Source organism: Panthera tigris, chromosome E1, assembly GCF_018350195.1.
Source record: "Panthera tigris isolate Pti1 chromosome E1, P.tigris_Pti1_mat1.1, whole genome shotgun sequence".
In the NCBI taxonomy this organism is placed as follows: domain Eukaryota; kingdom Metazoa; phylum Chordata; class Mammalia; order Carnivora; family Felidae; genus Panthera; species Panthera tigris.
The window spans coordinates 36,553,198-36,567,332 of record NC_056673.1 but is presented as its reverse complement, the minus strand read 5'-3'; the positions used below and the strand labels follow the sequence as shown (position 1 = coordinate 36,567,332).

Here is a 14,135-nt window from a genome sequence, read left to right as displayed (position 1 = left end):
CTGAGCCCACATCTGTCCTATCTCCCATGTAAAAGCTGGATAGTAAAATTAAGCAGTGGAACTCAAAGACTCCAAACCTGAAAAGCCATCTGTTAGAATCATCTAACCTATAATGCAGCACTGACAAACCGGAAAAGCAAGCAATGAGCTTGGAAACACAGGGGAAATAAATATGAATAAATGTAGCAGAAATTATAGGATTTCTGTAGGGTGTAATGGCTTATGACGTGAAAAAAATGAGATCTATGATAGTTATGTCAATATGTTAAGATTCTCAGATGATGGTAAAACTTGAAACTTATCTTATTTTTCCAATATTTAAAGTGACTGAAAATTGTTTAAGTATTACAAGTATATAATGAGAAAAAATGTTATTATCTTAATTGGTGGCACCAAAATTCCTCTTAGAGAGACAACTGTCACCGTTTGGAAAAGTAACTTGTTTCTCTGTGTGGGTGTTGGGGGGGGAGCCTAAAAAATTCAACAGACAGCTAAACTATCTTTTCAGTTGGCCAGGGAAATAGAGTTGTTGTTGTTGTCTTTTTCTTTTTTCTTTTTGGTTTTGTTCCAGATAGGATAAAGGGAGAAAGTGCCTATGAGAAAGCATAGGCTGAGAACTACATCAGGTGAAGGGTCAGAGGGCACTCTCTGATGACTGGGGTGGCAAAGATTTAGGAATAGGGATGCTTAATATTCAAATTGAAATAATTTGCATTACTGCTATGTAAACCCCTCATCCCTCTTCTTGTTCCCCCTAAAATTCCAGTGATGTCTTCTACAATTGCAGGGGCTTCACATGAGTAGGCTTTTGTGGAAACTGAGGAAAAGGGTCTATCTAGGCCAGGGTTTCTCAATCTTGCACTACTGACATTTGGGGTTGTATGATTCTTTGCTTGTGGGGGCTGTCCTATGCATTGTAGGAAGTTTAGCATCAGGCCTGGCCTCTACCCACTAGATTCCATAGCACCTCCCCAGTTGCAACAACAAAAAACGTGTCCACGTGTTGCCAAAAGTCCCCTGAGAAACAAAATCATCCGATTTGGAAACCAAAAGTTTACGCCTACATGACTCAGGACAGCTAAGAGCCTGGAAGGAAAAGTACCCTGAGAATGCATGCTCCTTGAGAATTAGTAGGATTTTGAGGAGACGTCTGGGCTTCCACAGGGAATAGATCATGCCTAGAGTTCAAAAGGTCGGGGCAGCCTACCCAACACCTAGGGTATACCCACAATGAAGCTCAAATATTTCTACCTATTAAAAAAATGTTTTTTTAAAAAACAAAAAGGAAGAAGAGGAAGAGTAAACTTTCTTTTTTTTCTACTGAGAAGTAATGCAAAAGTACTATTTTACAAACACAAACACACACACACACAGCATTCTACAACAAGGTAAGGAGCCCATATTTTTCCTAAGTTAACAATGAAGCTAATATCTCTCCTTCTTCCATAAATTTTCTCATAGAATGATCACTGGACTCTAATCTAAGGAAGGATAGAAATGGAGGAGACTCGGAAAGAACCCCTACAAACTTCCCCTAATTTAGAGAGGCAAGGGTGAATCACCGACATAGGTAAAAGGCCACACCTCAGAGCTTTCCTATAAAGAGGCAAAAGCAAACAAAACAAAACAAACTAAACCAAAAAAATCAATAAGGCTTTCTCTAAGAAAATAATTTTTTAAAAATTTACCAAATATTTATATGATGTTTAGTCCACGCCAGACACTATTGTAAGTTCTTTTCAAATATTCATTCCTTTGTTCCCCATGTAAATTCTACGAGATAGGTACTATTATGACTCCCATTTTACAGATGAGCAAACTGAGACCCAAAGTCAACCAGGTAGTAAGAAAGTGGCAGAGTCAGGATTTGAATTTAGGCAAACTAAACACACACACACACACACACACACACACAAAACCAAAACACTCAAATTCAAAGAGAAAAGATCATCTTGAAAAACTAGAAAAAAATGCCTTCCTCTGAAGTAGATTTATTATTTAAAAAAATTTTTTAATGTGTCTTTATTTTTGAGAGATATAGAGAGACAGAGCATGATCAGAGAAGGGGCAGAGAGAGAGGGAGACACAGAATCAGAAGCAGGCTCCAGGCTCTGAGCTGTCAGCACAGAGCCTGACATGGTGTTCAAACTCACAGACTGTGAGATCATGACTTGAGCCAAAGTTGGATGCTTAACTGACTGAGTCACCCAGGGGCCCCAAGTAGATTTATTATTAAAGAACAGATGTATAGAAAATTTCTAATTTGTATTCTCAAAAACATACAAAAACTCAGATCTATAAGCCAGAGCTTTGCAGATGTAATGACAAGGAAACAATGAATGATAAGGAAAAAATACATGGAAATTTTTTTTTTAATTGAATGCTGAATTTAAAATCATGATGAAGTCAGTGACAGATAGAACAATAAAAAAGGTGAATTGGAGACAGTTTAAGGTTTAATATATATCTTAACGTATACTCCAATGTGACAAAATAAAGCAAATGGAGCAGAACTAGTGATAATAGAAAACTTCCCCAAGTTAAAGACCTGAGTCTACAGGTCAAAATGGTTCATTACAAACTGAGAAAAATTATTTTAAAAATCTAAAACTTTGACACTATCTAGTGACATTTCTGAGAGCAAAGAAAAACATCCTATAAACATCTAGGCAGAGGGTGGGAGAAATGGGCTACAAAAGAAATACATCAGGCTGGCATCAGACTTCTCCTCCACAAAACTGAAGGCCAGAAGATAATGGGATACTTCTAGAGAGTGAATTAGTAGGAAGGGGAAGAAATGGGCAGAGTGCAAGTCTAGAACTTTCTGTACACACGTAAGTTTAAAATTTTTTAATGTTTTTTTTTTTAATGTTTATTTATTTTTGAAGAAGAGAGACAGAACGCAAGTGAGGGAGGGGCAGAGAGAGAGGGAGACACAGAATTCGAGGCAGGCTCCAGGCTCTGAGCTGTCAGCACAAAGCCTGACGTGGGACTCCAACTCACAAACCACGAGATCATGACCTGAGCCGAAGTCGGAGGCTTAACCAACTGAGCCACCCAGGCGCCCCTACACACCTAAGTTTATATGAAACTAGATAGACACATTCTTGGACATGCAGGGGATAAGGAAGTGTAGTATCAAAGAACCCTTCTTGAGGGGTGCCTGGGTGGCTCAGTCGGCTCAGTCTTACCTCGGCTCAGATTGTGATCTCACTGCTCATGGGTCCAAGCCCCACATCGGGCTCTGTGCTGACAGCTCAGAGCCTGGAGCCTACCTCAAATTCTGTGTCTCCCTCTTTCTCTGCCCCTCCCTCGCTTGCATTCTGTCTCTCTTCTTCTTCAAAAAAATAAACATTAAAAAAAGATTATTTTTAAAGGAACCCTTTTTGAGAAATTCACCCAGTATTATATTCTAGATCATCATCTACTAGGGCCTTATGCACTGTCCAATCCAGTAGCCAGCATGGCTACTGAGCAGCTGAAATGTAGCTAGCGCAATTGAGGAACCAAAATTTTTAATTTAATTTAAACGTAAATAGCCACCTATGGCTAGTGGCCACCATATTAGCCCAGTCTAAATATCTAAGAGATAAAATTAAAAGTTCAAGAATGAAAAAGCCATGGTACAAAAAGTAAGCAATGAGCAAATCAAAGGGAAAAAACAGTATTATATCTATGGCTTAAAAATATTATGCAAATGTCAGAAAATAATTATTGTAATATACCTAATAAAATATTAACAATTCTGAGTCTAAAATCTCAGATTATATCAGGAATTTCACATTTCACCTGAGAGGAAAGAGCCAAAAGATACTGTTTCATTCTTAGTGTTGCTAAATCAAAGGGACATGGTGTTTTTTTAAGCCATAAGAGAAAAAATATCAGTGGAATAACACCTGAATATATAACTTCTAGATCACTGGCAAGAAAAAAATAATTTTAATGATCTGAGAAAATTCTCAAGAGACCTTAGGAATTGAAAGACTGTAAGTGGGGGGGCGCCTGGGTGGCTCAGTCGGTTAAGCGGCCGACTTCAGCTCGGGTCATGATCTCGCGGTCCGTGAGTTCGAGCCCCGCGTCGGGCTCTGTGCTGACAGCTTGGAGCCTGGAGCCTGTTTCGGATTCTGTGTGGCCCTCTCTCTGACCCTCCCCCGTTCATGCTCTGTCTCTCTCTGTCTCAAAAATAAATAAACGTTAAAAAAAAAAAAAAAAGAAAAACTGTAAGTGGAAAGATCACTATATAAAACTATCCGCACAATACGTCCCAACTTTTAAAGTATGTACATACAATAAAAGCTGACAGAAATACATGGAACTTTAACAATTGTTGACCATGGGCATGGGTGACTGTGTATCATTGTGCGTGTTCTAAATTTTCTACAATGAGCATTATTACCTTTATAATCAGAGAAAATTTTAACATGGAAAAAGAAGAATGGTTAGATCTCACCTGCCGGTAGTCTCTCCTATCTAGAAGACAACCCGGTATCACAAATTAAGCAAAAAAGACTCTTGAGCAGCCAAATGCATGTCACAAAGTCTACACCTAAAGATTTGGGTACTGTGTTCATCTAAAGAGCCCTTCATACCTTCTTTTACACATCTCAATCCCAACAAGCTTGATTCCCTCATATTCCAGTAGCAGTATGGCTCCAGACACACTGAGAGCAATGTAAAGTGATAGACCCGACCTTGCAGTAGGAAAAAAGTGACAAAAATAAAAATAGAAAACAGATGTTGACCTTCACAAGGCAGTCCGGGGGCAACTGGGACAGAAACAGCCCTAAACCACTCAATATGTTTCCACAAAGTTTGATAACCTATATTCACTGTAACAACTCTTGAGTTACAGATTGGCTAGTTGAGGAAGTGAGAAAGTGAGGAAGTGAGAAAAATTCCAAATACGTTTTAGAAAAAGATGAATCACAAATTTTATGATAAAAAGTTAGAGTGCTTCATTAAAGAGAATCAAACTATCAAGAGTAACTCACTCTTACCAGTTCCACAGAGTTGGAATTTTACTGTACTGAAAAGAATTTTAGGGTTGGTTGCATTGACCAAAACAAATCTGGAGAACAATCTAGAAGGAAATGATTAATTACTATTTCTTTCCAAGGAAGTTTAAAAATTAGTAACCATAGGCATATCAGAATTAGTGTTCACACAGCAGTTGCTACTAAATGCAGCTGGGATGTGGATGTTGTTTTGGCTTTACTCCACACTCCCAGCAGGATCTAGGTACCTTGTAGGTGGTTGGCACCTATTAGCTCTTAGGGTAAAATCAGTAGGTCCCATTCTATCACACACGGCACATTTTGAACTGAAGAAATAAATATATATTCAACCTCCTTCATACTTGCCTCTTGTGCTTCTTACTTCAAAAGCAGGGATAGAAAGACAAGGAAGAAACTGATTATGTTTATATCTATGGAGCAAAGATTATGCAAACTGCCAGCACACCATTGTTTTTGTTTTCAGTATGGTTATCACAAAACAAAAACAAAAAGATAGCTTCTACATCTCAAGCCTGATTATTTGAAAACAGACCTGAATATTTCCTCCTCTTTCAATAAGGCAGTAAACAAACACTTTTCATTTTACTTATCTGTAAGGTACTTATTTGCTGATATGGACTAGTTACAATTTCTATAAGAGAGCTTGACAGAGTCTGAGGAGGCTATTTCCTGAGTTACTCTAAAAGTACTCTCGCTGCTTTAACATTTGCCAAAACTCCAAGAAAGCATTAAAAAAAAAAAAATCCCCACCCTCCACACACCCCCAGAGCTAACAAGAGAAAAACATAATCATAACCTCAGTTAATGGTCCTTTAGCACTCTGACCACTCTGCCATCTGCAAGCTTCTTTTTGTCTTTTGTTTGTCCCTTTTTCTTTTAAAGAACACTACTGGGGCGCCTGGGTGGCTCAGTCGGTTGAGCTTCCACCTTTGGCTCAGGTCATGTCACGGTTCATGAGTTTGAGCCCCGCGTCGGGCTCTGTGCTGACAGCTCGGAGCCTGGAGCCTGCTTCGGATTCTGTGTCTCCCTCTCTCTCTGACCCTCCCCCGTTCATGCTCTGTCTGTCTCTGTCTCAAAAATAAATAAATGTTAAAAAAAAATGAAAGAACGCTACTGATTGTTTATCTGATTAACAAAAGTTAATACATGGTCATTGTCACAATTCCAACAACATGAAGGTGTATGAAATAAAAGTAATGATCTCTGTCTCCCCCACCTTCTTATTCCCCTCCCAAAGAAACCAATGCTAACAGCTAGGTGTATATTCTTACTTCTTCCTAGGCTTACAAAATAATACATAATATATGGGAGGGAGGGCATGGTTCACCTTTTTGTTCTCAAACAAAAACAGATCATATATGTTATTGTGCACCTTGCTTTTAGTCTTAAACCTATGGACATTTTCCAAGCCAATATATACAGATACAGTACATTCTTTTTAATGGCTGCAAAATATTCCATAAGATGGATAATTCATTCATACCATCGCCCCACCTTTCCCAACTCATGGACATTTGAGATGGATCTTTGTACGCATACCTCCTGTCCTTTAATTTCAGTAATACAGATTCCCAGAAGTTGAGTTTTTGGGTCAAATGAAACATTTCCAAATGTTTAAAATTTTATCCTTAAACAAAATTAATTGTAGACCTTCAACATTTCTGTTCCCTTCTTCCTTATGCAAAATTTTGGCATAAACCTTTCATAATGCTTTGCATATTTTATTTTTAAAAGCACACACATTATGTCAAAAAATGCCCCTGTCATTTATGCTCGTGTAGTTATAAATAAATAAATGCTTAAGTTATGGCTGTGATGGCCAGCATTAAATCACCATGCAAATGCTTATGCCTTGGTTTATGAAAGTAGTAATTCATTGTGGAAACCCCACCACCACAGCCATGTGGCAGCACTAAAGTGGCAGCTCTCTCACCCTGTGACTCTCTCCACTGAGTGACAATATAGAGCTCAGGACCTACATATTTTCTAATTGTCAACAGTTAACCTTAAAAAGTGTGTGTGGGAGGGGCCAGAGAAGGGGAGAGACAAGTACACAGTAACAGACAATAAATTGATAGCCATTATGGGTTTCTAATATCTACAAATTATTTGTAGTACAATGAATAATTCTACTGGCCTACACCAGAGACTGTATTCCATAAAAAACAAAATCGAAAAAATAAAATAAAATAAAATAAAAAATTAAAAGAAAATCTATAACCAATATGTTGCTAGGATTACATGAACCTTTCAAAAACATAGTCTTCAAACATTTTTCAATAGAATTATTGGTTGGTTGGAATCCCACTTTTATCTTTTTTCCCCTCTAGTTCAGATTCAGATTCCAATTGCAAACTTAAAAAAAAAGGCCTTCAAGAAATACATTAACCAACGAAGCTCCTTAAAATTTAATCTCAGACTCCTCTGTATATTCTAAAGATGCAAGCACCAACAGACATTGTTAAGACACAGCAAGTTTGATACAGAAGTATGTGACATGCAATTAATCTCCATTCATACCCTGCTCTACTTGTCAGCAAACAAAGGTTCTGCTTTAGAAGGAGATCTGAAGACTTCAATTAAAAACAGTCAGCTAACAAGAAAATAATCTAAGCTAAAGGAAGGTGGCAGGTGCAGAAATGAGTTGTTGACCAAAGTGTCAGTTTTGAACAATAAAGAACTGCACATCAAAAATGTTGAAGGAGTGGATTTCACTGCAAGCCTCTGAAAATAAAAAGGAATTTTCTACTAAGGCTGCACACAGAAGGGAAGTATAGTTTAATGAGCTCGTAAAATAGGTTTTCTCTCATCAAATGACAGATACCAATAAAAAGAATCACTTTATATTTTTTAATGCAAGGGCAGAATTAAACTTTTCGCCACAGTTCCTTGTCTCCCAGGAACCACACTCACAGCCTCTCTTTATACTTAACATCGAATATTCAACCAACAACAGAGGGAAAGGCTGGATTGTTTCTTCTCAGACACCCAGATGATGCTATTTTAGCCTATAAATACTTTTTTACTCTGAAAGTTTAGATTTACTCAGGTCATAAGTAAAGTGGATTTTGGAAGCTTCACCTTAAAAGAAATACCTAGTTGACAGCTTTTACATAGAAGCAATCCAGAATGGAAACAGTGCTACAAACAGAGACCAAAAGGACTGCCAAATATTTGATTAGGAGGCATTTATACCAAGATAACAAGGTAATGGAGATATAAAACCAATTAAATTGAGAGAAACTGGAAAAAAAAAAAAAATACTCCTTGCCAAAAGTCTGACCTGCCCAAAGCAGGCCATCTGTTAAATATGTGTCAAAAATGTCACTCGGATGCCAAAAGGCTTAATTCCGAGTAGTTTCCTCCTGGGGCCCTTATGCAAGCACAGATTCCAGGCCTCTGTCCTTCCAGGAAGGTCAGTTACAGGGAAGCAAGTTTCTTGCACGAGAAAAAGTGTGAATGGAGCAGGTGATATTTCGAGTGTTAAGAAGGATGTGTCGAGTGTTGCTGAGTATGACCTTAACTCTTAAAAGGACTGCTTAGGAACGATAGTTTGAAGGTACACACCCTAGGATGGGGCATTTCTAGAAAAGTTAGAAATGTAATACTGCGTGTCAGCCTGCCCTGGGTGGGCAGCAAGACCTCCCCCCCCCCACCCCGCCCCAGAAGTCTGCAGGCTGGCAGAGGGAGGCACGGGCTTTGGGCGCCAGCAAAACTCCCATTAACCCCCAGGCCTTGGCCGACAGCATCCCACGAGCCCCTCGCACCCCCCTGAGAGCCTCGGGGAGCTCTGAGCAGGAGGGTGAGGGACTTCGGGGCTGGGGAGGGAGGAAGAAGGCAAAGCCCCACAGGCGCGGTGGTGGGGGGCTGTCCCCAGGAGACCGGGAACGTGAGGAGCGCCCCTGAGGACCTGGCTGGAAGGTGGTTCGGAAGCCTGGGAGGTTACGTGGAGGAGTGGAGACGCCTCGAGGAAAAAGAAAATGTGGAACTGAGCGGGGCGAACGGGACCCTGAGCGGGCAGAATGAAAATGTGGCTCTGCAGAGTTGAGGGTTCTAGAAGCCTTGAGGCTCTAGAAGGTGGAGGGTGATGGAGCTGCAAAGAGAGGCCGGCCTTGGAAGCCTCTGGCGTCCCGGGTGGGGGCCTCCAGCTCCGCACCAGAGGGACTCCCCGGGGGAGGGGTGGGGGAACGGCGGGAGGGGGCCTGGGGCTGGGCCAGGGCGTTACCTTCCATGAGCCAACGGATCTCCTCGGGGAGGGCGACGGCCTGCATTTGGCCGGGCGGTGAGGAGGCCGGAGTGTGAGGCGGGAGAGGGGCCGTGAAGGCCTGGTGCCAAGGCGGACGGGCTGGCGGGCGGCGGTCGCCGGGCGGAGGCACCTGTACCTCTGTCTCCGCCGCCGCCTCCCGGCCTGGCCGCAGGGCGGGGCCGCGGGCCCGGGGGCGCGCTCAGGAAGTGGCGCGCGCGGCGGGCGGGGGGCGCGCCCCGGGCGGTGGGGGCGGGGGGGGGGGGGCGGACACCTGTGCGTGGGTGCACGCGCCACTCCCCGGGGCGCCCTCAGGTGGAAGACCTGGGGGCCGGGGGGCCGCCGCACAGGCAAAGCCCCACCAGCCCAAAAGACTCAACCCAAAGGAACCTGGTCTCCTGGGAGACTTTCTATCCTCAGCCCTGGACAGTTGACCTCAAGGGACAGGCTTAAAAGCCACGGTGGTGCCCGAAACGGGGCGCGGAGAGGCAGAATCCCAGGAGAGCCTCCCAGCCCAGCAGCAGCAAGCAATTCCCCATCCAGCTCGCACTTCCACGCCCAGGAAACCAGGGCAGAACGTTCACTATCTCAGGCAAACCGGATGTCTAAAGGGAATGGCCGTAGGTCCCAATAAATAATGCAAAGCCACCAACATTTAGGAGAAGCAGAGGCAGGGCTGCAGCGGATACAGGGAGCCCGCGTCCCTTCCTCCCTGAAGCTAAAAGGATGCGAGGAAGGGGAGGGGTAATCTGGAGAGAAGGGTGAGGGAGAGCGGAACCAAGCCTTTTCCCTCTAAGGGGGGGGGGGGGGGGAGTGAAAGACCACAGAAAACGTGTTCTCCTCCCCTCATCCGAAGTACAGTGGGGGCCAGTGTCCTGGTTGTGACACGGTTCTGTAATATTGCAAGATGTTACCATTGAGGGAAACAGGGTAAGGGGTAGACAGGATCACTCTATCATCTCTTTGAACTTTTGTGAGTCTCAGCGATCGCAGAATAGTTTTGTGGGGGTTTTAAAGCACAATACCCCCCAAACCAAGAGCACACTGTATACACTGTATGTTAGCTAACTTGACGATAAATTATATATTAAAAAAATACAGTACGATAAACCCAGTGCCATGAAGGTAGAAAGTGCCATGAGCGGTAAAAGGAGGAAGACTAATATAAAAAAAAAAAAAAAAAAAAAAAAAAAAAGAGGGAAGTGTGGGTGCATGTGTGTTTAATGGTGCATGTGGCATTCGAGATGGGGTCTGAACATACCTGACTTTGAAGGGGCAGGAGGGCTTTCCAGGTGGAAAGACCAGAGTAAACAAAGACAGAAAAACCTTTTGTTTGAGGAACAGCTAATACCCCTTTTACCAGACAGTGTAGGGAAATTGTGGTTGTCGAGAAAACTTGGAAGTTTTATTGTGAAGGGACTTGAAAGTCAGAATGAGGATTTTGAACTCAGCTGAGTGTGCACTTGGGAGACATTGACAAATTCTGAGCTGGTGAGCAACCTACCTGTGTAGTGTATGATCTTACACATCTCACTTTACCTCTACCGTTTTCCTTCTTTCTAAAACATGAAGTCTCTAGTCTCAAGACTCTGCCTACAGAACGTGTGGGGAGGATTGGGAGCAGTAAGGGAGAGGACACGGGGAAGATGGGTGAAGTGGTTTTGACAGCCTCAGGGGACATAATGACAGAATTGTGAATAGGGGGACGGGAGCCACAAGGAGAAACTGTCCAGAAGGATGTGGGGTAGCACTGCCTGGCATAGTTTCCCAAGGTTGGGGGCTAGATCCTTTAAGGAGTGCAGTGGCTTCCAGCCATCTTTACGCGTCCACATCCGGCAATCTGAAGAGGAATGGTTTGGGGATCACATGACCCACCCACAAGTTGCAGCAAACTGGACTGGGGTTGGGGGGGACACAGGCTGGCAAGTCTCTGGGGACTCTAGCTCCCGCTGCTCTTCCTTCTCGCTCTGGAAAAGTTAACCACAAGCAGGCCGCCTCCTCCAGGCTCTGGAGCAAATACCAGGTCCCTGTTCGGGCATTTTTATCATACTGCTCCTTCTATAAAATTGTAGCTGCTCTGGAATCATTTTTGAGTACTTATGATGTGTTAAAAGGCAAGGGAGGATATATGAGAACTCTCAGTAGTATCACCATAATTTTTCTCTAAATCTGAAACCATTCTAAAAAAAAAAAAAAAAAAAAGGCAAGGGAAAACAAAGTCCCTCCTGTATGTAACCCCAGCACTTTGCCTTGCTTTCCCTCTCAGCAGTGGGAGGAAATCTGACAACCTTTCCCACTTCTTCAAGGATATTTGTAAATGCTAATATAGGCTACAAGCTAATGAGTCATTTGGGGAAGAGCAATGAACCCAGGTAATCTTACGACCTCCCAGGCCTTCACTGCCTGGCTTACTTCTACCAAAGGAAGCAGCAGAAACTCGAGGCATAGGTATTCTACATCCATTCTGGGTCTTAGAGAGACAGGGGGAGAGGGAGGTGCAGAGTTGGGTAGGGTGCGGTGGGTGACTGGCAGATTGCAATACGGCATTGTCATGTTGCATCAAGGTTCCTCATTGCAGACAGAAACCTGCCTCCACACATGAGCGCGGCCCCTCCTTAATCATCTGAGGACCCTGGTTCAGCAGTCAGCCTCACTCCTAATGACATTCTGTTAAATGGACAAATTCCTTTGAAGCCTTGTCCTTCTTTGAAATCCAATTTCGCAAGAAGCCAGATCTGATTGGGGGTAGCCATGGAAACCACACCGAGGAGTCTTTGAGAAGGTGGAGAGAGGCAAGGCAAAACGTGATAGTCAAGAGTCCTTTACTGCTCTGTCGGAAATATCAAAGGGATCTGGAGAGGTTGGCAGCCGGCGAGTCCCTGCCCGGGGCCTGTTCTGTGTGGCTGGGTACCATGTGGCTGTCCTGGAAGTAAGCAGCCAGCTGTCTCCTCACACAGGCAGGGGGATGGAGCAGAATACACAAACCCCAGATCTGTCGGCCTCCCTCTTCTTCCCCTCCCCCAGCCCCAATTCCAGCAAGATCTTAGCATCCCCTCCGAAGCTGCCTGCCCCTTAAAGGCAAACAACAAAAGAATGACAAGGTCAAAATACAAGGCCCCAACAGATAAGAGGTCCTTTGGAGCAGAGGCCACGAAATTAATCTGAAATTCCTTGTAATTAGATAAGATAAGGCTATCGAAAGAGATGCATAGCAGCCAGGAATGGAGTCCAGCCGCACAACATGCAGAGAATATACCTCCTGGTCCACTGGGGCCCCTCACACACTGTCAGCAGACAGAAGACACACAAAACAGGGCCCATGCCAGCCTCTGGGCTGCTAGGAGATGCCGTCTACATGTTCTCATGCCAGGTGGGCACTCACTAAATATGCATCCATGGGGTGTCCAGGGGACTCAATCGGGAAGAAACAAAAGCATCTGGCACCCAGAATGGCATGGGGTGGGAACAACTACAAGCAAAGCAGGAGCCGGCTGGCATCGTGCCACCCTGGCTGAAATGGGTCTGGAGAGGAGGCTGGGGAGGGCAGGCTTTTGGACTTTATTCTGAGCTGGTTATTGATCCCTGGATGCTGGGTCACGACACACGGCCGAGCTGACGTCTGCCCTGTGGATGCACGGCTGCCGCATCTCAGCCCCTCGGTCCCAACCCCATCAACCGGGTTTATTGACTCTTTTATTGACGATGCTGGGGCCTAATGAGGACAAGAGCTGCACACTTCATTAAGGGCTGTGGAAGGAGAGATGATGCATCCTGCCTAGTGCCAAGAAGCAGTCTCACCACGTGCTTTGCAAGGCCCCGGACACCCAGCCTCCTGCCACCCCTAAGGTAGAGGAGCCGGACACGAGGTGTTCACTTGGGCTCATCACTTCAGCGGCCTTAAAATGCAAGGTGTCTACCACTTGCCAGAAGCCATGCTCTTAGTAATTAGCTAACCTCGCGACTTAGGAAGGACCTACGCCCACACTCACCCAAAAGCACTTTGATGGTCTCCCTTGCCAGTTCACACTCCTAGATTCTCTGCACCCACACATACGATAAAATAAGCAGATTCTCATGTCATATCAGGGAACATTCTCAAAGCAGGTTCTCAATGATGTGCAGGCTCAGAACAGAACACGGGACTATTAAAACTCAAAAGGATCTTCAAGTGATCAAATTCAAGATGAGGAACAGACCCAGCGCTCTGCCCATGGCCACTCAGCTCACTAGGGGCTGCGCTGGCATTAGAATCCTGGTTCTTTACCACTGACCCAAAGCTCTTGTAGACTGAACTCCTGAGATGAATAATTACAGCCAGGGATCACAGACACACTTGTCTGGGAAGCCATGGTTGTTGGGCTCCCTCCATCTAAATAGTAACAGTTCTTTCTTTGTTCTTTATCTTATCTTTCTATCACTCCCCCCTCTTATTATTTTTTTGCCTATTCCCCAGTCCCCCCCCTTTTTTTTGGTGTCTTCTTGGCCTATCCCTTAGACCATATTAGACATCCCCCGTGGGCACTGCTGAGCCCAGCAGAAACCCTAAAGACCAAAGAGGTTGCTGACTCTGACATTCTCTGTCTTTGATTGGCTCTCTTGGGAATCCGAAGTGGAGGGGGGCACAGAGAATGTGTCAGCTGTAGCCAGATGAGGCTGTGTACTCTCTGAGTGAGATGTGCAGGCAATCTACGGGGTTAGTCTGCATGGGAGGCAGGTGGGGTTCGCAGACATGATAACTTTGGGAAATTATACAGAAGGAGTAACCATTTCTTTGGGGGTGATTAAGGAGATTGAAGGTAAACAGCAGAGGGATAGCAATTTTTTTGAATTTTTTTAATGTTTATTTATTTTTGAGACAGAGACAGAGCATGAACAGG

General features: G+C 44.0%; 1 protein-coding gene across 1 annotated transcript in view; it reads right to left on the bottom strand.

Moving 5' to 3' along the window:
• SKAP1 (src kinase associated phosphoprotein 1) overlaps positions 1–9,420 on the bottom strand; it is a 276,418-nt gene extending 266,998 nt beyond the window's left edge. The window contains exon 1 of the mRNA XM_042965683.1: positions 9,241–9,420. Coding sequence (XP_042821617.1) covers positions 9,241–9,286 — 46 coding nt within the window. The 5' untranslated portion in view covers positions 9,287–9,420. The remainder of the gene's footprint in view (positions 1–9,240) is intronic.
• Positions 9,421–14,135: the final 4,715 nt, after the last annotated feature.